The sequence below is a fragment of the Ochotona princeps genome, chromosome 17, assembly GCF_030435755.1.
Source record: "Ochotona princeps isolate mOchPri1 chromosome 17, mOchPri1.hap1, whole genome shotgun sequence".
NCBI lineage: Eukaryota > Metazoa > Chordata > Mammalia > Lagomorpha > Ochotonidae > Ochotona > Ochotona princeps.
Genome location: NC_080848.1, coordinates 40,503,103 through 40,526,913, shown reverse-complemented (window position 1 = coordinate 40,526,913; position 23,811 = coordinate 40,503,103). Strand labels below are relative to the sequence as shown.

The window sequence follows — 23,811 nt, the reverse complement described above, 5'->3', positions numbered from 1 at the left end:
ACCAGTAGATGGAAGATCTTTCTTTCCATCTCTCCTTCTCTCTGTAGATCTGAGTTTCCAATAAAAGTAAAAAAAATAAATCTTTAAAAAGAGAGAGAGTGGAAGGAAGGAAAGAAGGAAGGAAGAAAGGGAGGGAAGGAGGGAGGGAGAAAAGCTTGTGAGACCCATGGACGGCATGAGAGGCAGCCGGTAGGTGCCCCAGAGTTGAACCAAGCCCGTCCTAGAGCGCCCCCTGGAGACAAGATGTAGCCTTGGCAACCATGAATCCAGGGACATGTGAGCTGCACCCCAGTCGGCTAAAAGGGCTTGGAGGAACTCACGGAAGGACACCACTGGATGACAATCCAACTGTGCCCACACACAGAACTCAAGCTGCTTCCCTGCCAGCTGTTCATGCTGTGCTGGTCCGAGTCAGAACCTTGCTGAGCCGCCCCCTCCTCTTCCCCAGCCCCAGAAGGACCACAAGCCACCTGTGTGTGAGGACAGCCCTGGCAAGCCATCAGTTGGGAAGTCGCCTGGACTCTCGCTGTCTCACACACCCCCTTCCTGTTGTTGAAGACAGACTGTGGTGTTGCAAGGCAATTCAGCCTTGATTGGTTGTTTTGTTTTGTTTTGTTTTAAGATTTATCTATTTTATTACAAAGCCAGATATACAGAGAGGAGGAGAGACAGAGAGGAAGATCTTCCGTCTGATGATTCACTCCCCAAGTGAGCTGGAACGGCCAGTACGCGCCGATCCGATGCCGGGACCAGGAACCTCTTCCGGGTCTCCCACGCGGGTGCAGGGTCTCAAAACTTTGGGCCGTCCTCGACTGCATTCCCAGGCCACAAGCAGGGAGCTGGATGGGAAGTGGAGCTGCCGGGATTAGAACCAGCGCCCATCTGGGATCCCAGTGTGTTCAAGGCAAGGACTTTAACCACTACGCTGTTGCGCTGGGCCCCGCATAGTTTCTCATGCCGTGCATTTCCATCCCTATGAACCGCTGGAAGACCGCGGGCGTTTCTAGCCACTTGGAGCATGTGTGCCTGCATCTCTTGCCAACCTGTGCCCACCACCTGCAGGCCCCAGACAGCCTGGGGACGTCAAGGACTCAACCCGCTGCTGCCCTTTGCTGGTTTTTGACTCAGAGACACCTCCCTCACCCTCCAACACCCTGGGCGTGGCGAGTCTCCTTGCCTTCTTCCGTTTCTGGGGTGTGGGCTGCACCTCTGCCCAGGAGGCGCCTGCTCTGAGGGATCCCGGCGCCACCCAAATGAGGCTTGCGGTGCTCTAGCGCCACCTTGCGGTCCCGTTTCCCTCGTTCAGCCCCCAGTCCTACACCTGTCAGACTAGGCGCAGCGCAGAGAAGGAGCAGCGGCGACAGCAAACGCGATTGCGATTAGGGAAAGCATGGCAGGCAGCCGGGACAAGCGGGAAATGGTTAACGGTGTTCAACAGCAACCAGAGCACTTTTGACCAGGATGAACGTCGTGAATAAAGAACTGAAGCTAGCAGGAAAGAGATCCCCGAGGCGCTTCGGGACGCGTCCCTTCTGCTTTAGAAACATCATGGACCAGGTGCACGGGGAGACAGCAGCCAGGTAGGTTAGCCCTCCGCTGTGACGCCTTCATCCCGTATTGGAGCTCCGGAATGCTAATGTGCATCCCAGGAGGCATCACTGCCTAAGCGCTTGGGCCCTGACAATTGTATAGGAGACCGGAGTTCCGGACTCCTGGCTTCAGGCTGGCCCAGTGCGAATGGGATTATTGTGATCATTGCGTAGTGGAGGTGTGGGTGGGAGGGAGTGAGGCAGCACAAGCAAGGACTCTCTGTCTCTCCCTTTGTATTTTAAATAAATAAACTTTTTATTTATTTTTTTATTGAAAAGTCAAATATACAGAGAGGAAGAGAGACAAAGATCACCCATCCAATGATTCACTCCCCAAGTGGCCACAACGGCTAGAGCTCAGCCTATCTGAAGCCAGGGGCCAGGAGCTTCCTCTGGGTCTCCCACATGGGTGCAGGGTCCCAAGGCCTTGGGCCTTCCTCGACTGCTTTCCCAAGCCGCATGCAGGAAGCTGGATGGGAAGTGGAGTGCAGGGACATAATCCAGGGCCCATATGGGATTCCAGAGTGTGCAAGGCGAGGACTTTAGCCACTAGGCTACCACACCGGGCCCACAAATAAACTTTTTAAGAAGAATTGACAAAAGGGGCTGGCACAGTGGCTCAACATATTAACCCACTATCCGTAAACACCGACACCCCATGTAAGCGCTGGTTCTAGTCCCAGCTGCTCCACTTTTGATCCAACACCCTGCTTATGGCCTGGGAAAACAGCAGCAGATGGTTGGGTCCGTGCACCCACATGGGAGAGAGACCTCGAAGAAACTCGTGGATCCTAACTTCACATCAGCCACGCTCCAACTGTTGCAGCCATTTGGGAAGTGAACCAGTGGGAACAGAAGATCTGTTTCTCTCTGTGGATCTGCCTTTCAAAATAAAACCAAATCTTTAAAAACATGGCAAAAATCTTGCTAAAAAAAAAAGAAATATGACATTGTGGCACAGCAGGATATCTCATCTCCCATGTGTATCCCACTCCCATGTCCTGTGTTCTGACTGCCAGGAAATGCTGTTGGGAAGGTAGCCCTGGGAAGGCAGCCCCAGTGCTCGGGCCTTCATCACTCGCGTAGGAGATCCAGGTGGCGTTCCAGGTTCCTGGCTTCAGCCTGAACCAGTCCTGGCCATTGTGGCCTTTGGGGGGATAAACCAGAGAATGGAAGATTCCTCTGCTTCTGTCAGTCACCTTTCAGATAGATAAGCTTTTTTTTTTTTTTAATAAGGAGTTGTTACAAAAGCGATTGAGCAAGCAATGACCTCTTACTGGAACTGAACTTCCTCCACTCTGCCATCAGCTCTAGACTCTTCCCACATGCCAGCAAGGTCAAAGCCACACAGATGGCGTCCTGCCCTGTCCTCCGGGTTCCTGCCCCTGTGCCCCAGTGCCCCGTGTGCTCTGCTGTGGGGCTACCTCTGCGGCTGCCCGCCCTGCAAGCTGCCCTGCGGGGACAGATGCGGTCATCAGCTGCCCATCAAAGAATGGAACAGAAAACAGGTGTCTCCTGGCGTGTGGCACAGTGGGGCAGAAGGGATTGCCATTCCCAGGCTAAGCAGTCACACTGCGGGGACGTGTGGCTGCCGTCTCCGCTGTCAGAGCACCACTGTCCTCCGCGCTTTCACAGCCCTGAACTCAGCGGGAGATGCTGTAAACATTGCTGTCCCCACCAGGCCAAAGCGAGTGGCTCCTGGAACCCCTGCTCCTTGGCATAGAGAACAAAACACATGGGGGTGGGGAGCTGAGCTGACTACCCACTGGGGAGGCACCTGGGATGGCGGCTGCCACGTGCCTTGTCTGTCTGGACTACACCTCCAGTGGGGTACCTTCCGTCTTCTGCGTGACACACACCACGGCCGTCCCAGTCCCTGGCAGGTGGCACGTGCCTTGGCGACTCCTCCGTGAACACACATACTGCTGGAGGGAATACCCACACTTGCTCACACCCACCACCACCACCTCCAGGGACATCCCTGCCCTGAGAAGCAGCGTGGAGGTTCTGTGGGTTCCAACTGCATTCTCACGAAGTGTGGAAGTAAGCAGCCAGGTATCGGTTCAGAGTGCCACCAGACCTACCCTGAAGTCAATGGAGCTCCAGTTCTATCCAAGACCCTCTTCTAGCAAAAGGACCACGGTGGCATTCAGAAGTCACCTGCTCAGCTCCAGCATCCAGTACCCGTTCCACGCTGGGAGCGGTTTCTCCTTCCTGCCAGCCTGTTTGTTCCTGAAGGCCTCAAACACTGTCTCCAATCATGCCTGCAGCTGGGGTTACCTGGAATTTTTTTTTTTTAATGCAAAGAATCTGGACATAGCACAGAGATACCTTGCAAAGAAAAGCCACCCTCAAGTTGTCGCGGAGTCTATCATTAGAGTCAAACCCCAGCACACCCCCGGGGCAGGGGGTGCAACTAGAGTGAACCTGGGGGAAGTCTTTCGTAAACACACAGCCTGTCTGAGCCAGAGTCCCTTCTGGAACTAGGACAGATTGTAGAAATCCTAGTGGCTGGCCTGAACTGTTCCTTGTCTCTGGGATACCCCCTGGTTGGAGGGAGCCCCAGGCCTGCCAGAGCACATGCTCATAGAAGGAGGGGCCGCCAGCCATTGGCTGTTACTGCCTCCACCCCGACTCCCAGCATGAGCCATTCAACAGCCATTCTGGTGGCATTAGCACTGCTGCCCACGGGACCACCTGGGGGGCTTCCGTGACTACTACGGGGCCTGGGGGTTACAGTCAGATGCTGATGGCATTGGCGTGGGCCGGGGGCTGAGGGAGGGACCAGAAGATGGGTGCTTTGACTGAAATCATTGCAGTTTTGCAGCTGATGCTCCAGTTCAGAGGCTCGGGTTTGATTCAGCTGATCTACCTGGGCTTTAGCGGCTTTTAAATTATTCATTTTTACTGGAAAGACAGAGTTAGAGAGAGAGAGAGAGAAGGAGAGACAAAGAGATCTTCCATCTGCTGGTTCACTCCCCAAATGGACACAATGGCAGAAGCTGAGCTGATCTGAAGCCAGAAACCAGGAGTTTCCTCCAGGTTTCCCACACGGGTGTAGGGTGCCAAGGCTTAGGGTTGTCTTTGACTGCTTTCCCAGGCCACAGGCAGGGAGCTGGATGAGAAATGAGGCCACCAGGACCAGAACCGGCGTCCATACAGGATCCTGGAGCGTGCAAGACGAGGACTTTAGCTGCTAGGCTACCGCACCGGGCCTAACACTTGGACTTTTCTTCAAGTATTTTTATTGACACACAATACAGTGACAAGTGCCCTGGCCATAAAAGTACAGTCTGATGAATTATCGAGACACCCACACCACCAGGAGCCAACCCCTGGAAGAGCAGACAACACCACCTGTGCCTCCTCCGCTAACCTGTCACTAGCGGAAGGCAGCCTCGCCTGCTGCTGGGCTCTCTACGGCATCCAGGAAGCGTGGCACATGCGCTCAGACCTGCACCTCCTTGTCAATGGTCCATTCTCGCTCATGTAAGCAGAGTATCCCTTTGTGTGGCTTACGCCATTCATTCAGCTGATAATGAGCGGCTGGGCAGTCTCCAGCTTGGGTCTGTTCCAAGCACTGCAAGCACCATTGAGCCACACAGGTCCCTGTCGCCAGTCCCAGGGGAAAGGTCGCTTCCGGGCGATGGCGCCACCTGCTGGACAACAACCACTTGACCCGCCTGCTCCCCGCAAAAAGGAGAGGGGTCCAGCAAGTGAATGGCAACTCTGAACAGTTTAGGGCACCGGGAAGCCATGGTGAGAGCCCCTCAGGCTCATGTCCTAATAGGCCAGCCTCCCTGCCACCTCCCTGCCCACGCCCTGCCCAGACCTGTTTGAGATTCTGAGGCCACCCTTTCCCAAGGTCACCACACCTCCGACCCGCCCACTGGGGCTGGCCTGAGCCTCCGTGGGCAGGCAAGTGGGCAGGAGGGCTGGAGCCGGCAGGAAGGCCATGGAAGGCACCGCCGAGCCCGTGCTCTACCACAAGCTACAGCTCTGGGAGCCCAGTGTGGAGGAGGAAGAGGAAGAGGAAGAAGCAGAGGAAGAGACAGTAGAGCCACTTGTCCCCTACCCCTGGCAGCCCCAGGACTACGCCCGGTGAGTCAGGGAGTGGTCATGACTCCTCGGGGTAGAGGCTGGGCAGTCCTCCCCAACTCCCAGGAGCCCCCAAGATAGCCAGGCAGCCCTGGGCCTGGCTCCACTCCAGGGACTTTCCTGCTGAGTGTGGGGACCCTGGGCTCAAATCCCAGAGCCAGCCAGAGCCAGCCCCTCCAAATTCCATGCATCTGACGGGACGTTAGTACCAAAGCCAGCCCCTGTGCTGTCTGCTGCCAAAGGTCCCAGTCCCAGGGACACCTGTCAGGCAGATCGGTGCCACACCTGGCTGAGCCCTGCTCCCCTCCTTCCTGCCTAAGTCACCACTGGCTAGACCCTGCCTCTGCAGGTGTTATCGCACAAGTTCTTCCCCCCTCCTCCCCAGGGCCAGGACCCCCATTTCCTCCTTGGCAATTTCATGCTTTTCTTGTAAAAATCTGACATCCAGAGCGGGGCAGGGGCGGAGGACATCTCCCTGGCTTCTGTCAGAGCTCTCTGGCGCACACCTGCCCAGCCCTGGCTCAGCACCGCCCTCCTCTCTGCAGATACAAGTTTGCTGGGCTGCCCGGCACCTGCGCCCGCATTGCCGCCGCGCTCTTGCTGTTGGTCGTTGCCTGCTCCCTGGCCATTAGGCAGCTCCAAGCCAGGGATGACTCTAACTCGGACCCCACAGCCCTGCCCCCTGGGGGACACACTCACCACTCTGGCGTTTACCATCATGCGGCCATCATCAGTCCGGCAGGTCAGCACCCCCTGGGGGGGAGGATGAGGGGAGGGGTGGCTGGGTCTAATGACCTGGGCCCCTCCCGTGACAGCCCCTTGCTCATGGCAGCCACGTGCTCCCACTTGGGCCAAGAGCTGCTTGTTGCAGGGGGTAACATCGTGGATGCCGGAGTGGGCGCTGCTCTGTGCCTGGCAGTGGTACACCCTCACACCACAGGGCTAGGTAAGTGACATGACACGGGCAGCTACCCTGCCAGGGCCTGGGTGGGCTTTGGGGGGTCGGAGGCCCTGACCTTAAGGCCAATGAGTGAGCAGGACCCTAGACTGTGAGCCAGGAGTCCAGGCCTAACAAGTAACCCCCTGGTGCTTTTTTTTTTTTAAAGATTTTCTTATTATTGGAAAGCTGGATATACAGAGAGGAGGAGAGACAGAGGGGAAGATCTTCCATCCGATGTTTCACTCCCCAAGTGAGCCGCAACGGGCCGGTGCACGCCAATCCGATGCCGGGAACCTGGAACCTCTTCCGGGTCTCCCACGCGGGTGCAGGGTCCCAATGCATTGGGCCGTCCTCAACTGCTTTCCCAGGCCACAAGCAGGGAGCTGGATGGGAAGTGGAGCTGCCGGGATTAGAACCGGCGCCCATATGGGATCCCGGGGCTTTCAAGGCGAGGACTTTAGCCGCTAGGCCACGCCGCCGGGCCCATAACCCCTTATTTTTTAAAACCAACAAACAAAGACTTGGAAAGGCAGATTTACAGACAGAAGGAAAGATAGAGAAGAGAAAGATCTTCCGTCTGCTGACTCACTCTCCAAATGGTCACAACAGCCAGAGCTGAACCAGTCCAAAGCCAGGAGCTTCTTCTGGGTCTCCCACACAGGTGCAGTGGCCCCAAGTTTTGGGCCATCCTCTGTTGCTTTCCCAGGCTAAAGGCAGAGAGCTGGATAGGAAGTGGAGCAGCCAGGACATGAACCAGCACCCGTATGGAATGTCAGCAGCACTTGTAGGTGGAGGATTAGCCAGTTGAGCCATCACACTAGCACGTGACAAGTAACTGCTAATCCCAAACTCAGTCAGTGACCTGGAGCTCAGACAAGCCCCTGAGTCTTCACCTGGGTGTGCCCTGCCCTCGTGACTCCTTTGTCTTCTCCCAGGTGCCGTGTTCTGGGGCCTCTTCCACAACAGCTCCTCGGGCAATTCCACAGCCCTGACATCAGGCCCGGCCAAGGCGCTGGCCCCTGGCCTGGGGCTGCCAGCCACCCTGCCCACCCTGCACTTGCTGCACGCACGCTTTGGCCATCTGTCCTGGCCACACTTGCTGCTGGGGCCCACCAAGCTGGCTCAAGAGGGCTTCACGGTGGACGCCACTCTGGCAAAGGCTCTGGCGGCCCAGGGTACAGGAAACCTGTGTCCCCTACTGTGCCACGCCGATGGCACGCCCCTGGGTCTTGGGGCCAGAGCCACCAACCCACAGCTGGCAGATGTGCTCCGCAGAGCGGCGCATGCCCCCACCCCAGACCTCGCTGGGGAGGCCCTTCTGAGCCTGTTGGCCAGAGACCTGGGGCTGGAGGCACCTTCCACGGGACCTGTTCCCACCTTGTTGCCAGCCCTGCAGCTCCCCGTGCCCCAGGGGCTTCTGCTCACCACACCCAGCCCCTCAGCTGGCCCAGAAATGCTAATGAAGCTAGAAGCAGCTCTACACTCCAAAGGACCCAGCCCTGACCCCTGCCCATCACTCCTGCCAACTGCCGGGTCCCTTGGCAGCAGCGTCCTGGCCACCGTGGACAGCAGCGGCTCCGTGCTCCTCCTCACCTCCTCCCTCAATGGCTCTTTTGGCTCCGGACACCTGTCACAGAGCACGGGGGTTCTGCTCAGCAACCTGGGGGCAGGAGCTACGCCCAGCACCTGGGCCTGCCCCCTCATCCTCCGTGGCAGCCCCGGTGACACAGAGGCTGATGTGTTGGGACTGGTGGCTTCAGGGACCCCACAGATGGCCAAAGCCGTGACTCATGCTTTGTTCAGCTACCTGGCAGGGACGCAAACCCAGCAGCAGCAGGGGCCAACAGGGAGCCCCAGGACTTGTGGCCAAGGGACCCTGCTCCAAGTTGCCGCCTATGCAGAACACGCTCATGTCTCCAGTGTCCCCAAAGGCTGCTGTCCCTTCCAGGGGCTCTAAGGTGGGGGGGGCACAGGGACGGCATCTGGCAGGGAACAGACTTGCTGTCTCCAAGCCTGGGAGCAGGAGCCAGCAGGACAAGTGCAAGTGCATAAATAGTGCATTATCAGTCATGCGTTCACTGCTGGCTCCATCCACATCTGGCCCAGTCAGTGATCTATACTCCAATTCCAGCATCCAGGGCTTGCACAAGCATTCTTCAAAGCTCTCCCACAGCAGTGTGCAATTGCTGGCTCTTATATCAGCCCAGGGGCCTGAAGACAATGAGGAGAGAACAGATGGCCTCGGGCTGGTACAGAGGGCAAACCCATCCAGCTTCAAGACAAGCCAGGGGAGGACGACCAAGTCCCCAGCCTGGGCTCTGGGCTCTGGGCTCCGGGGAGCAGGGCAAGGCAGAGCTTGTGCCCTGCTAGCACTCCTCCTCCCTTCCAAGCCACCCTTGGTCACGCTCCCTCAACCAGACTGCAAATAAAATAAAGGGTAGGTTTCCTTGGATTCCAGGTCCTTTCCTAGGTGCTTCTTGGTTCATTTCCCACCAACACAAGTGACCCGTCCCCCGGGGACACAGCCTGCCCCAGGGTCTTTCTGCTTCCGCCCTGCTCAACTGGCTGCCTGCCGGCCCTGTCTTTACAAAGTAGATCTCTCACTTTCACTTGAGAAGACAGCAGAGCCAGGCAGCCACTGAGGAGGGCTGAGGATCAGGTGCCCTGGGTTCCGGGCACATGGGCCTGGAGCTGGGGAGGGGTCTCTCCTGACACAGTGTTCTGCAGAGGGCTTCTTGATCCAAGGCCATGGCCAAGAGCAACTTCCTTACCCACCCATAGTCACGGCAGCTTTGAAGTTCCAGACTTCTCTTTCCCTGCCTGCCTCGCCCCACCCCCAAGAACATCACTTCCAAGCTCTCCTAGGGCACTCCAATCCACACAGTTACTTTAGCCCCAAACCTGGCTTCTGTCTCTTTTCTTCTCCTTTAAAATGTCATAACCTGTTGCCTTTCCTGGCCAGGTCCACGTCAGACAACACCTGCCCTGTGGTTCTATGGCCTTGAAGCCATCCACCATCGTCTCCTGCCCTGGGTCATCCTGCATTCCTCACTGACCAGCCAGAATCATTTCAGAAACACAAATCTGACCCAACCTTGTCCCTGCCCAAGACACTGTGGAGGACCTCCCGTCACACACGGAATGGATGACATCCCATTCTGGGCCCTGCAGGGTCTTGCTGCTGAGACCCCTGGCCAGCTCAGCCCCTCTGGTGCTGGGGTCCACTTTAGCTGTGTAGCTCCCATCCAAGATGTCAGCGAAGCAGCTCTCAGATCTCTGCCCCAGGGATAAGGACCTGGAGTCCTTATCCCTCAGCTCTCAAGTCAAACTTCACCTCCTGGTAGAGGTGGACACCCCCTCAAACCAGTAACTGGAAATATTTTTATTTTCAAAAGTTTTTTTTGTTTTGTTTTGTTTTGTTTTCCCGGAGGGACGAGTGTGATGGCTCAACTGGCTAATCCTCTGCCTTGTAAGTGCTGGCATCTCATGTGGGTGCTGGTTCAAATCCTGGCTGCTCCGCTTCCCATCCAGCTCCCTGCTTGTAGCCTGGGAAAGCAGAGGAGGACGGCCCAACTCCAACACATGGGAGAGGATCAGCTCAGCTCTGGCCATTGTAGCCATTGGGGAGTGACCCAGCAGATAAAAGATCTTTCTTTCTCTCTCCTTCTCTCTAAAATCTGCTTTCTAATATAAATAAATATTATTTTAAAAAAGGGGGTTGGGGGAGGAGAGGTTTGAAAGGCAGAGTTATACCCAGAGGTCTTGCATCTTTTGGTTCATACCCCCAAATGGCTGACCCCAAGCCAGGAGCCAGGAGCTCCTTCTGGGTCTCCCACATGGCGGGTACAGGGTCCCAAGGTTTTGGGCTATCCTCGACTGCTTTCCTAGGCCACAGTTGGGAGCTGGGTGGGAAGTGGAGCAGTCAGAACTCAAACCTGCGACCAGCAATATTAAAAAGTGATGTGCTTGGGCTCGGCAGCGTGGCCTAGTGGCTAAGGTCCTCACCTTGATCCCATATGGCCACTGGTTCTAATCCCGGCAGCTCCACTTCCTCTCTGTCTCTCCTCCTCTCAGTATGATTTTGTAATGAAAATAAAATAAATCTTAAAAAAGAAAAATGATGTGTTTTCCACGTTTCCCCAGGCCCCCTGAATTCCTTCTTCATTTCTCCCTAATTGTCTTTTTAAAAACATGTTTGTCTATTTAAAATATATATATATGTACATATATATATCTGTTTATTTTCTCAGCAGGGGCCCTATTCCCAAGGCCCCATCTAGCGCCCATAGGGGTCAGGAATTATGGCATCCATAACGAGGGGCTCCACGTTTGTAATCCGGGGGCCGCCCTGGGACCCCGCGAGGGTCAGGGTTTTCAGAAACCTGTCCAAGGAGACGTGAAGAGGATGCCGGCGAGACGCGCCACAGCTAGACGAGCAGATAGGATCAGGAAACGGGAAAGAAGTCGGCTAGGCCAGGCTAGTGAGGGCGGAAGAGCCAAAAGGGGGAAGGGCGGAAGAGCCGCCCGCCCAGGCCCCGCCCAGGCACCCAGGTCCCGCTCAAGCCCTCAAGCCCCACCCAGACTTCCCCAAGACTCCTCCCAGGCCCCCATGCCACGCCCTGACCCCGCCCAGAAATCTCCCGACTTCGGCCAGGTCCCGCCCAGGAGCAAGAAGACCCCGCCCAGGCACGCCCTGACTCCGCCCAGGCCCCGCCTCTTCCCCGGCTGCCCCAGCGCGCGTGCGCGGCGGCTTGACCTGGAAGCGACCGTCGGCCGGTCGAGCACACGTGTTCCGGGATCATGGCGGAGGTGGAGGAACAGGAGCTTGCCGAGCGCATGTCTTGGGAGGAGGTGACGGAGGCCGACCGCCGCGGCCTGCTGGAGCACAGCCGCGAGTTCTTGGACTTGTTTTGGGACATCGCCAAGGAGGAGCAGCAGACGCGGCTGGAGGCTACGGAGAAGTTGCTGGAATACCTGCGGGCCAGGCCGGAGGTATGGCTGGTGCGGGACGGGGCTGCGCGGGGAGGCACGTGGTCGCCAGGGCAGGCGAACTCTTGTCGCCGCTGGCCGCTAACGGCTGGCCACGGCTCTGCCTTCACAGGGGTCGGAAATGAAGTACGCCCTGAAGCGCCTCATCACTGGGCTCGGGATGATGCGCGAACATGCTCGGCCGTGCTACAGCCTGGCCCTGGCCCAGGTGAGGGGGCAGCTGCGAGCGGGGCCTGCCTGCACAGTGGGGTGGGCACAGTGGGGCTGCAGCCAGGTCCCGACGTGGCCCGTGCATTGACAGGCCTGGGGGATGCGGGGGTGGGGGGAGGCTCACTTGTTGGGAGTGATGGGATTTGGGATGCGCCCGGGCGCTGGGAGGAGCTTGAAGGAGATTCTGCTTTCGGGAGTAGGCGGGGGAGCTGTTGTCGAAGGTGGAAAGGCAAGGATCTGGGCGTGTGAGCGGCTTCAGAGAGCGTTTTGGGGTGAGGGTAGGGAGCCGAGAAGGTTGGTGAGTGGCAGGGCCACTCCCCAAGCCCCGCGCTCTCTCTCTAGCTCTTACAGTGTTTTGAAGACATCTCCTTGTTAAGCATCCTGCAGCAGATCCAAGAGAAATACAAGCTGGATTCCTTGACCAAGGTGAGGGAGACAGCCGGGGTGGGGGGGAGCTCCGCACACCAGGGCGCAGGGATGGGCCTGGCTCACTTGTGCCTTAAATCCTTTTTGTAGGCCACAATGAGACCCAGTCTCTTTGGAAACCTGTTTGGGGTGCTCGCCCTCTTCCAGTCGGGCCGGCTGGTGAAGGTGAGAGCTCTGGGTGTCCGCCGTGGGAGTGGTAGGGTCCAGGAGCCAGTGGGCCCCCGCTCATACACATTCTCTGTGGGTTTCAGGACTTGGATGCGCTGCTGGAGTGCGTGAAGGTGCTGCAGGCCCTGGCCCAGCACCATAACCATCTGCAGGAGCAACCTCGGAGGGCCCTGGTGGACATCCTGTCTGAGGTACGGCTTCCCTGCTTGCACTCTGACTGTAGGAGCACCGGGGGCTCTTTGGGAGGTTTTCAGGAAGGGGACTGATGGTGTGGCAGCAAGGATTTAGCCACCACTGGTGATGCCATTGGCCCACATCAGAGGCCTGGTGCCAGTCCCAGCTGCTCCTCTTCCTGTCTGATTCCTGCTAATGTGCCCAGAAATGCTGCCAAGTGCCTGACCCAGCCCTGGCTGGGTAGTGAACCAGCTGTAGAAAATCGCTGCCTTTCAGAAAAGGAAAGGTTGTGAGCTGACAGTAGCACAGCACGTTCCACTGCTGCCTGTGACGCTGGCATCTATAGAGGTGCCAGTTAAAGTCGTGGCTGTTATGTTCCCTTCTGATGACCTGGTAAAAGCAGTGGAGGGCAGCCCAGCCACTTGGGCCTCTGCCATTCACATGGGTGACCCAGATGAAGTTCCTGGCTTCATGCGGGCCCAACCCCAGCCTTTGCAAAGGGAACCAGTGGATGGAAAACCTACCTCTCGGTAACTCTTCTTTCAAGTAAGTAAATAAACCATTAAAAATTAGTTCAAGGAAGATGAAAATTAACTTAATGTAAAAATGTAATTATGTGTAGTTTTGTGATTACATATTTCTGTGAACTTTTAACCGCTCACATATTCACATGTGTGGATTTTTAAAATTTTTGCATCAAAATAAATTCAACTTTTTTCTTAATTTATTTGGTTTTTATTGGAAAGTCAGATATACAGAGAGGGGAGACGAGAGGAAGATCTTCCATCTGCTGATTCACTCCCCAAGTGACCACAATGGTCAGAGCTGAGCCAGCCAGGAGCCAGCAGCTTCTTTCTGGGTCTGCCAGGCAGATGCAGGGTCCCAAGGCTTTGGGCCGTCCACAACTCTCCCAGGCCACAAGCAGGGAGCTGGATGGAAAGCAGGGATTAGAATTGGGGCTGGGCCCATAAACTCACATTTTAATCCCATATTCTGCAAGCTTTCTGAAGTCCCAGGTATAAAGATTACACAGACTGTAATCTTTTAGTTACAATGTTGAGAAGCCTAGAAAGTAATTGGTGTAGGTTGGTAACATTGTCTTTAATGTTTCTAAAGCTCATTGAAGCTTCTGGCCTATGTGAGAAGTTGAAATTTTTCCACTCCTTTTGTCATTAAGTTGTGAAACTTGGTGTTTTTTCTTTTAAAGCACTTTCCTTGCAGGTTAGTTTGGTGGTGTTTTTTTTTGTTTTTTAAGTAGAGTTCTTATCCTCTGATGCAGTCCCTAATTGTCTGCAACAGCAGCTGGGACTGGCGGGGAGCCAAGTACTCCATCCAGGTGGCCTCATGTGGGTTTTAGGGGCCCCATCACCTGAGCCATCAGACCCTAAACCCCAGCATAGACTAGCAGTGTTTAACCGCTAGACAAGACTGCCCAGCCATTATGCTCTGTTACTGGGGGCTTGCTTCCTGGGCAGCACAGGCCTGGAACAGAGCCCTGGGTGTAGCCAGGCAATACAAAGGTTTGCCATTGTTCTGCTCAATGCAGGGCCCCATGTGGGTCACCCCTGCCCTACCCAGGAAACTGAGGTCTGGAACCTGTATGTCAGAAGTGGCTCAAGAAGGGTTCAGAGGGCAGGTAGCATCGGGGTGTCTGTTACAAGCCCAGCTTCTGGGAGCTGGAACGTCTGAGGCCAGTGGGGTAGCCAGTGGCCATCCCCCGCTCTGATGGGTTGTGTGCCTGTGGCCAGACCTGCAGGGAAACTGAGGCCGCTGGGGGTGGGGTCCTCTTGCTCACAGGTGCCGGACAATTTGTGGCAAGGACTGCTGCCCAAGGTGCTCAGCACCGACCTGGATGTGATACTCAGCTCACCCGAGCACCTGGAACTGTTCCTCTTGGCCCGGAAGAAGGCGCCAGCCAAACTGCAGAAGCTGATGGGCTCAGTCAACCTCTTCTCTAACGAGTATATCCCCAGGTATGGGGGATCGGGTGGAGCGCTTACCCCCTCACACATATACACCACACCCTTTGGGGTGTCCTGTGTGTCAGGCCCTGAGCCATGCCTGCCCTCTGCCCGCTGCAGGCTGGTGGAAGTGCTGCGGCGGGCCGCTGCCTCGATGAAAAAAGAGCAAAAGCTGCCGCCTGTGACCCTGGGCATGCTGCGCCTGGCACTGGAGGAGGACAAGTTCCCTCAGTTCTGGAAGCAAGTCGTGGAACAGGGGCTGCTGCAGAAGCAGCTGTGGCCAGTCAAGTGCGTGTGGCATGTGTCCCTGGGTTTCTCTGCCAGGGGAGCGGGGAGGAGAATTCGGGTGGGTGGGCATCATCCTAGGGTCCAGCCAGAGTTCTGACTGGGCTGTGTTCTGCATCCCCCTTAGCTATATGTGTTTCCGCCTGCTGGGCACAGCCTTGCCCCTGCTGTCCAAGGAGCAGCTGCAGCTGGTGTTGCGGGGAGACCTGGCTCGGCTTATGGGGGAGCATATGGTCACGTCACAGGTGGGTACACTCCTATGTGGTTGAAGCAGGGCCCTCGGAAGCTTTGGCCAGGTAGGGGCCTGGGACCTAGGGCAACTGCCCTCTGGGTGAACTGCCAGCAGCCCCTCGCCTCTTGAGAGGCCTGGCTTCCTGGGTGTGGAACCAGATTCACACGGAACAGAGCCACAGCTATCGGCAAGCATGGGAAAGGTAGCCCAGGTACGCACCTTGCACAATCCCATGACTCTGAGAAGCTATATCCAGGCTTTTCTGTGTTTCGTTGTCCTGTATAAAACTCAAACCCAAGTGTCCCATCCCAGGGGGCTGCCGCACCTGCCCACTGACTGGTAGAGGGGCCAGTGTCTGGACCAAGAGTCACAGGCAACAAGCCAGTGTAGGGGGTGGGCCCAGTATTCTTAACCCTCCCTCCTCTGTTCTGCATCACCAGAAAAGCAACTGATTCCCACCTGCAGAAACTAGGTGCGGGGGCGGGGCACAGGTCAGGCTCTAGGAGGCCTTGACTGCCGACAGAAGTGGTGAAGTTGTAGAGTCCCAGCTCTGGGCCAGTATATAAGGGCCTCGGGTCTGGTTTAGCATGTGGTGGAAGAGGCTGTTTGGGTTGGGTCTCCATCTCCCCTGCCCCATACCTGACTCTTGCAGATCCAGAACAAGTTCAAGTTTCTTCCTGAGCTGACCAAGTTGGTGGTCACCTTCCTGGAGGGAAGTCAGGATGACCCCGAGAAGCAGCTGGCTGTGCTAGTGGATCTCACATCCATCACCAACCAGGGCCTCCCTGCTATCCCCACCTTCTGGCACGTCGTGAGGTTCCTGAGTCCCCAGGCCTTTCAGGGCTACGTGGCCTGGTTGCAGGAGATGTTTATCCAGCCCAAGCTGGACTCCTTGCTTGACTTCAGCACCGGTGTCCAGAAGAAAGCCCAGAAAGCTGCACCCTCCATGTGAGTGGTCCCGCAGGGGTGTCTGGGGCTTGGGACCCTCCCTCCCGTGGAACCAAGGAAGAGAGGAGATGCCTTGGCTTTCAAAGGAAGCCTTGAGGTCCTGAAGTGGTCACGGGCTGGTGAACAGGGCAGGGGGGCCTTAGTTACCTCTCACAGTGAGGCCAAGTGGTACCCCATTTTATGGCATCTCCACACATTTCCTGAAACCTTGACTGTCAACTCCCACCCACCTCCAGGCCTGGGCGAGCCGTGTTCCGGCTGCGGAAATGGATCATCCATCGTTTGGTCAGCATGATAGACCACATGGTCCAGGAGAAGGATGAGGCCTTGATCAACCAGTTGGCCAGGTGCGAGTTGTGCTCAGGGGCCTTGGCCTCTTCCTGGTTTGGACTGTGCCCCAGGCAGAATGCTTACTGCCATGGGGCTGCCTTCCCCAGGGTCGGGAATACACCCTTGGTGGGGCACAGTGGGCTCAATGACCAACTGGAATGCCATAGCCCATACCAGAGGCTGTTGTAAGTCTTGGGGTACTCTATTTCTGCTCCGGTTTCTTGCCACTGCCACTGCATCCTCTGCCACTCAAGTAGGAAACTTGGATGAGGCTCCTGGCTCCAGCTTGGCCCAACCCTGGCTGTTGTGGCCGTTAGGAGGATGAGCCAGCACAAGGAAGATGTCTCTATGTTGCTTTGTATTTCAAATAAATAGACATGAAAATAAACATGCCTGTGCTAAGATAACACGTTTTGCTCTCCTTCCGGCCCAGGTTTTGCTTGTTCCACTCATTCTTTAAAACAAAGAAGCCTGTAGCTCAGATCCCTGAAACAAAGCATCAGTTCTCCGTGCCCTTGGAGGCCCGGGACCGAGAGATCATCAGCGATGGCTTCTTCAGGTGAGCATTGGTTAGGGATAGGGATGGTTTTGACCCCACCCTGTCAGTAGGAGCCACAGCAGAGGGGCCCAGCAGTCCCAATGTACTGACAGGAGCAAGGGGTAAACCCTGGGGTGGGGAAGGGGGTGACTTGCCCAGCCAAGCCCTATGATCTCACGCCACTGCTTGTGCAGCTTGCTGCAGGCCCTCAGTTCGCCTGTCCGGGAGGCAGCAGCCCAGGCTTTGGGCGGGCAGCTCTGGACCCACCGCCTGTTACAGTTGGCCAACACACTGTTGAACCACAGCCGCAACGTGACCCCTGTGACACCCTTCACAACGCAGCAACGCGAGGCCTGGGACCAGTGAGAGCCTGGGATGCCCATGGGATGGGTAGGACACGTGTGTGTGACTGGCAGGGTGGCCTGAAGCCATGCCCTTTTCTTCCCCCATCCCCAAGGATGTTGCAGACCCTGAAGGAGCTGGAGGCCCGTTCCTCAGAGGCCAAGGCCACTGCCTTCCAGCACCTGCTGCTCCTTGTAGGCATCAATCTCTTCAAGGTACGATGGCCTGGAAGGAGGGAGGGGCTATGAGCCACATGTCGTGAGGCCTTGGAAGCCTGGAGCTGCCTGAGTGACCCGAGATGCGACTGAAGGGGTTAAAGTGGGGCAGTCTCCTAGGGAGCCCATCCTGGGTTGAGCCAGAGCCCAGGTAAAATCTCCATTGGCTGAGCCCTTCCACCCTGCAGCAAAGCAGGGGGACATACGCAGGACCACACAATTTCATGGATGCACCTTGCTAAGCAAGATGGTGACTGTGAGGGAACAGATGGGAGGGGAGGCCCCATCCCCTATCAGTGAGAAATGAGGTCCTGGGCTTTGGTTATTGTGTTTATTTTTAGCTGAAAGTTATTTATTTGAAAAAGATACAGAGGAGGGAAAGAAAGACCTTCCAGCTGCTAGTTCACTCCCTGAATGGCCACAGTGACCAGGCCAAAGCCAGGAACGTGGAGCTCCACCTAGGTCTGCCCTGTGGGTGCAGGGGCCCAAGCACCTGAGCCAGCCAGGACTGCTATGATTTGGAGTGCTGGCCTCACCCTCTCAATGCTACCCCCTGCAGTCCTATCTTGTGTTTTCCTCAGCCACACTGAGCTGTTCTGTTGGACCTGGGGGTGTTGCCTCACAGGGGTATATGACCCTCACTGTGTCGTGTGCTGGAACTCCAACCCCTTCTAACAAGTCCCTGGGGCCCTTTCCTCCATGTTGCATGTTCAGTGCTGGCAGCATCTCTGACCCCCGTGGTTGCCTCTTGACTTGGAGCCCGGATGTCTCACTTGGGTCACCCGAGGCATTTCCCATGGTCACTTCAGTCAGGTCTTTAGCACCCTGGCTTCCTGGTTGCTGCTGGGCTGTGGTTTTAGCTTCTAGACTGGGAACTAAGAGGCACAATGGCAGAGGTGTGGGAGAGTGCTTGCTCGGGGACCCCTGCTGACACCCCCTCACCTGGCTCAGTGGGGACCAGGTGTCTTGCCATGCTGCTGATCTCCATCCTGCCTTGCTCACAGAGCCCTGCAGAGAGCTGTGATCTTCTTGGGGACATCCAGGCCTGCATCAAGAAGAGCATGGAGGAGACAGCCCAGCGACCCCGAGCCAAGAAAACCAGTGGGTCACGGCTCCTTAGGCCAAGGGATGGGGATGGTGGGGGAGGACTCTAAAAGCACTCAAGGGACCTGGGGTGAGGCAGGGCCTGTCCCAGCTCAGCGCTCTCTCCACTTGCAGACTCTGAGGAGCCTCCATGGGTGGAGGTGATGGTGGAGATCCTGCTGACTCTGCTCTCGAAGCCCAGCCACCTGATGCGCCGGGTCGCCCGCAACGTGTTTGGCCATATCTGCTCCCACCTGACCCACCGGGCCCTGGAGTTGATCCTGGTTGTAAGTTGGGACCCTGGGGAATGCATCCCCCTGACCACAGATGGTCTGTGCTGCTGTGTCCATCTGTCGTGGGGTGTCCCCTGGGTGGAGCCTATCAGGGGGCCCAAGAGACACAGTGCTTTGAGGGTGTCGGGCCATGGCAGCATCCCGGGACTCGTCCTAGGTGGTGAACCCTGAGAGCAGCCAGGATGCAGAAGACAACGTGGTGGTGACCGATGATGCTGCTGAGGAGCAAGTGAGGAGTGCAGAGGTCCCCATGGGGGCGGGGCACTGTGGGAGGCCTGGGGCAGTGGGGAGGGTGACACTGTGGCCCCTGCAGGACAAAGACAAGGATGATGAGGACAAGAACTCTGATAGCGAGGATGAGGAGGAGGAAGATGAGAGTGAGGAGGAACGCGACAAGGACGTAGACCCAGGTTTCCGTGAGCAGCTGATGGAGGTGCTGCGGGCCGGGAAGGCGCTGGTGAGCTGGGACCAGGCAGGGGACAGGAAGTGGGTGGGCATCTGCCCGCGGGCCTCTGAGTCCAAGCTGATGACTCTGCCCCTCAGGGTGAAGGGGACAGTGAGGACGACGGGGAGGAGCTGGATGACGAGGCCATGATGGCACTGGACAAGAACCTGGCCAGTCTCTTCGCCGAGCAGAAGCTGCGCATCCAGGCACGACAGGACGGAAAGCTGAAGCTGCAGAAGGAGAAGGCACTGCGGCGGGACTTCCAGATCCGCGTGAGCAGCTGCCCATCCCCCAGCCCCTTACCCCCTGCCCCAGGCCGGACCTGGGCTGACCCTGCTGCCGGCTGCAGGTGCTGGATCTGATTGAGGTGCTGGTGAGCAAGCATCCCGAGAACGCCCTGATCCTGGAGCTCATTGAGCCACTGCTGAGCATCATCCGGCGCAGCAGCGGTGGCAGCAAGCAGGAGCGCGACCTGCTACACAAGACAGCCCGCATCTTAACGTGAGCATGCCGGGGCAGGCGGGCCTGCCGGGGCTCCCAGGTTTGATCCTTGCCCACTGCAGCAAAGATACGTGCACAGCCTGAGTGCTCACAGTCTGTCTTTAGTCCATCCATAGCCCCAACGCTTAGTGTCAGCTGGGCCGTCACCGCCTACACCAGCTGTCATGTGACTGCCGTGAGGAGGGCTGAGGGCAAGGAGCGCACTGTGGGTGGGAGAAACAGCATCCTGGGGCAGCAGAGGTACCAGGAACCACAGAAGGGCTTTCAGCAGTCATTCTGGCCTGGGGAGAGCTGTGCCATAGGCCAGAGGCAGCTGCTGGCATCAGTGCTGGATCATGGATCTTCTGTATGAAGAAGCCAGAGGGCCCCAGGGAACAGAGGGTGGCTACCAGCATGCCCCCCTACAGTCCCTGCTAACCCCAGGTCACACATGTGCAAGCGTCCCTCCTGCAGGCCATGTAGGGTCCTTAGCACACTGGCCCAGGAGAGGAGTGCAGATGGGGCTATGGGCTGGGCCGAGTTGGGGTGTCTGGCATGTGGTGAGAGACAGCACAGGGCTTTCACCCCGAAACCTCTGCAGCCTGGACCAAATCCTGTCTTGACTCCGGGTTTCTTTTCTGTGACATGGGACTGGAGGATCCTCTTCTGGTTGTCTCTGCTGGGCAGGGTGGGTGTGTGGTGACCAGTTATGCCTTCCTCCCACAGTGAAAACCTGTTCCGGACCCGGCAATGCTACCATGACGTGGGTGCCCGTGCAGATGCTGTGCACGCACAGCTGGAGCAGCTGGTGCAGCAGGCCAGCCGCCAGGCCGACTCCTCCATCGCCTTCTACTACTTCAATGCCTCCCTCTACCTGCTCCGGGTGCTGAAGATGAGCCCTGCCCCAAAGAGCGTGCCAAAGAAGAGGCAGAAGAAGCAGAAGGCCAGCCCCGAGAACAACTCCGAAGGCCCACAGGTAGGTGGGAGGGGCCCCGGAGCAGGCCAGGCCGGGGCTGTTCCTGGACTCTTACCCCCTCTCCCTGGATCCAGATCACCAGCTGCTTGGACTTGATGCGCGTCACCTCGGCCTACTCAGCTGCACTGAGCTCCTTCCTGACCAAGCGCAACAGCCCACTCACCATCCCCATGTTCCTCTGTCTCTTCTCACGCCATCCAGTGAGTGTCCCTGCCACCTAGGAAACCCTCCCATGTGCTCCCCTGCCCAGCCCACGCCCCACCTCACAGCTCCTATCGTTTTCCAGATGATCTGTAAGAACCTGGTCCCCGTCATGGTGCAGCACATAGCAGGTCCAACACGGCCCCACAACCAGGTAAGGGACACCTGGCAGGCCCCTTCACCCCACCTGGGGCCTGAGTGAATCTCCCACTTCTCATCTGCCCTAGGCCCAACGTTCCACCTCAGGCCTATTTCTGCTGACCCAACCAGCAACACAAAGCCACAGCTCCTCGTAGACTGCCTGGGGCAGCCAGGACCTTATCGGGTGCCTCAGACTCTGGTGATGGTTTTGTCCCTGCCACAGGTCCAGGCCTGCCAACTACTGCAGAAGACCCTGTGCATCTCAGAGCTGAAGGTGTGCTTTGAGGACGCCGAGTGGGAGCAGCTGATAAGTGGCATAGTGGCACAGGCTGCCAAGGTAATGGCCAGGCAGAGGGAGGGGCTCTGGGGCCCTGGGCCTCTGCAGGGAGCTGTGGGCTTGTTCCGGGGACACTGTTCCCTTTGGCTGTCACCTTTTGCTCTCAGGGTTGGGGTACCAGAAAGTGACCCCATTCTCTTCTCAGAACCTGCAGGCCCTGGGGACGCCACAGACTAAGCCAGAGCACCAGAGGGAGGCATCGTCCCTGGAGCTGCTGAATAATGTCCTCCGGACCATCAGCTACAAGGTAAACCCAGGCCAGCTGACTGTTCCTGCTAACCTGGTGGGGCAAGGCCAGAGCAGGAGGTGTATGGGGTTGAGAGTCTGGGAGGGGAGGCTGGAGCTGAGCTGGGGCCTGTGGGGGTGAGATGGTCACAGGAGTGGGGCCAAAGCCCAAGTGCTTGGCCAGGTGCTGGCAGAGCTGGAAAGTAGTGTCCTAGAAGTTGCCATCTCAGAAACAGCCTGTTCCATGTGTGCGGGGGCTCAGGTATCCCCCAAAGTTTGTTGCCGTCATAGTGTGGCAGACCAGGGCCACCGCCAAAGGGGAGGCTAACAGAAGATTCTCCTTTGCTCCCCAAGTTGAAAAAGAAGCAAGGTTTCCAGAAACAACGGCTGAGGGGCCAGAGATCCAGGAGAAGGCCCTGTGTCCTTGTTACAGCCCCATCCCCATTTCTTCCCTCTGCAGAAGCTGACCGTGGACCTCACCGGGCTCCTGGGCGTGCTGCAGAGCCAGCAGCAGAAAATGACTGAGAATTTGCAGCAGGGGGAGCACGCAAACACCTCCAGCCGTCTCCAAGACCTGTACTGGCAGGCCATGAAGTACCTGGGAGCTCAGTAAGTCCCCACAGGAGGAGCCTCCTGTTGCCGTGGGAGCCTTGGGGCTGGCTCCCTCCCACAGCACTAGGAAGCAATGACTCCTTCCTGGGGTGGATGCTCCCTAACCTTGCTCATTTCCCCCAGGCGCCCCAAGCTGGAGAAGGACGACACCAAGAAAGTCCCCAGCATCCCCCAGAGTCCCATCAGCATGAAGCAGAAGAAAAAGGGATTCCTGCCGGAGACCAAGAAGCGTAAGAAACGCAAGGCTGAGGACATGGCCCAGGAGGCACCCTCACCTGCAGCCACTGCCGCAGACCCGCCCCCCAGTACAGGCAAGAAGAGGAAGAAGATGAAGGCCAAGCTCCCAGCCCAGGCCCAGGTCAATGGCACACCTCCTGCCAAGAGTCCAGTCCCCAGTGACAGCCCTGCCAAGACCCCGAAACAGCAAAAGCAGCAAGCCCCGAAACCAGCCCAGGTCAGCGAAGCCATCCCCATCTCCCCAGCAGAGTCTGTAGCTGAGAAGCCACATCTGAAGCCCCTTCCCAAGAAGAGAATCTCAGGCAAGTCTCCCCTGTCGCCCCTGCCACGGAAGAAGGCCAGGATGTCATTGGCCACCAGGGGCCCCCTCCTGTTCCAGTTTGGGGCCAAGAAGAAGAAGGTGAAAGCCTGAGTGCCCCGAGCGCAGACTCCACCCACCCCAGAGACACCTATGTTTTCACTGTAATTTTAATAAACAGGCCGCAGCCTGTGGCCCCGGCCGGCTCTGCCTGGTGTGAGGGTCTGTTGGCAGCCGGGTAGTACAGGGCATGGTGGCTCCCAGCTGCTGTGCCACACAAGCTATAGGCTTGAATTAAATAAGTTTATTTCTCCATTGACGAGGAATATATTTGGCTTCTCTTAAGACTCTGAGATTCACAATGAGCAGCTCTAAAAAATAAAGGAGCAGTCTGGCTTCCCGAAGGAAGAGGAGGCAACACTTGGACCTGGTTCTTGTACAACAAGAAAACATCGCTGGGGCCCCAGCCACGGCCAGCGCAGAGGTGGGGGCCACCACCCGACCCCTACCTGCTTGTCAGGCCCCCAGGGCACCCCAGAGCATGGCAAGGTGGAGGATGGGGAGGGGGTGGGCACTAGCTTGCACACCATTGAAGCCACAGCCGGCCAGTTGCTAAGGGGCAAAGAGCAATGTCTAAACCAATTGTTGGGGGTCTTGTGGCCACAAGGGCACCCCTAGACCAGAACCACCTCGATGGCAGCATAAGTGTGGAGCGGAGGGCTGGTGAGAGCTTGGCAGCTGCACCCTGGTACGTGGCTCTGAGGCCTAAGGGTCTGGGTGGGTGCAGATGGGAGCGAGGTGAAGGCCTGACCCGCGGCGTCTGCTAGCTAGGGAAGTCGTGGGGTGTGTCCATGTGCAGCAGCAGCTACAGCAGCCAGCGATTGGGTGGAGGTGGCTGGGGGTGTTGGCCCTTCCACGTGGGCCTCCATGAAGCACATTCTCGGGCAGGAAGCTGGAGAGAGAGCTACTTCCTCCCACAGCCAGAGTCCTGACCATCCTGGAAATGGTTCCCTGGGCCCTGCCCTTGGAAAAAGTTTG

The 23,811-nt window shown here is 57.3% G+C and overlaps 3 protein-coding genes across 3 annotated transcripts in view; 2 read left to right on the top strand and 1 right to left on the bottom strand.

The window, feature by feature from the left end:
• SMTNL2 (smoothelin like 2) overlaps positions 1 to 11,096 on the bottom strand; it is a 44,498-nt gene extending 33,402 nt beyond the window's left edge. Inside the window, exons 1-2 of the mRNA XM_058675924.1 lie at positions 11,010 to 11,096; positions 3,674 to 3,869 (exon numbers count right to left, since the gene is read on the bottom strand). The gene's annotated coding sequence lies outside the window, so the exon portion shown is untranslated. The remainder of the gene's footprint in view (positions 1 to 3,673; positions 3,870 to 11,009) is intronic.
• Positions 5,459 to 8,666, top strand: GGT6 (gamma-glutamyltransferase 6). Its single transcript, XM_004594071.2, has 4 exons — positions 5,459 to 5,690; positions 6,233 to 6,429; positions 6,520 to 6,633; positions 7,563 to 8,666. Exons 1-4 carry the CDS (start codon positions 5,545 to 5,547, stop codon positions 8,582 to 8,584), a joined length of 1,479 nt encoding a protein of 492 aa, XP_004594128.2. The 5' UTR covers positions 5,459 to 5,544; the 3' UTR covers positions 8,585 to 8,666.
• A 267-nt stretch (positions 11,097 to 11,363) lies between the features above and the next one.
• On the top strand, positions 11,364 to 23,191 carry MYBBP1A (MYB binding protein 1a). The gene is made up of 26 exons (XM_058675560.1): positions 11,364 to 11,619; positions 11,729 to 11,824; positions 12,169 to 12,252; positions 12,343 to 12,417; positions 12,504 to 12,611; positions 14,392 to 14,567; positions 14,676 to 14,843; positions 14,968 to 15,085; positions 15,725 to 16,020; positions 16,257 to 16,367; positions 16,784 to 16,909; positions 17,083 to 17,250; positions 17,346 to 17,445; positions 18,450 to 18,546; positions 18,664 to 18,815; positions 18,979 to 19,050; positions 19,135 to 19,278; positions 19,365 to 19,538; positions 19,616 to 19,767; positions 20,473 to 20,722; positions 20,797 to 20,922; positions 21,009 to 21,077; positions 21,288 to 21,401; positions 21,547 to 21,648; positions 22,087 to 22,235; positions 22,362 to 23,191. The coding sequence occupies exons 1-26, from the start codon at positions 11,428 to 11,430 to the stop codon at positions 22,885 to 22,887; spliced, it is 3,945 nt and encodes a 1,314-aa protein (XP_058531543.1). The 5' UTR covers positions 11,364 to 11,427; the 3' UTR covers positions 22,888 to 23,191.
• The last annotated feature ends 620 nt before the right edge of the window (positions 23,192 to 23,811 follow it).

Bases quoted from the DNA above. Each gene is read 5' to 3' on its own strand.
- GGT6 (XM_004594071.2), top strand. From the start codon at position 5,545: ATGGAAGGCACCGCCGAGCCCGTGCTCTACCACAAGCTACAGCTCTGG. The intron at 6,430-6,519 runs GTCAGCACCCCC...TGCTCATGGCAG, and splicing joins GGCCATCATCAGTCCGGCAG to CCACGTGCTCCCACTTGGGC. The intron at 6,634-7,562 runs GTAAGTGACATG...GTCTTCTCCCAG, and splicing joins CCCTCACACCACAGGGCTAG to GTGCCGTGTTCTGGGGCCTC.
- MYBBP1A (XM_058675560.1), top strand. From the start codon at position 11,428: ATGGCGGAGGTGGAGGAACAGGAGCTTGCCGAGCGCATGTCTTGGGAG. The intron at 12,253-12,342 runs GTGAGGGAGACA...TCCTTTTTGTAG, and splicing joins AGCTGGATTCCTTGACCAAG to GCCACAATGAGACCCAGTCT. The intron at 17,446-18,449 runs GTACGATGGCCT...CCTTGCTCACAG, and splicing joins TAGGCATCAATCTCTTCAAG to AGCCCTGCAGAGAGCTGTGA.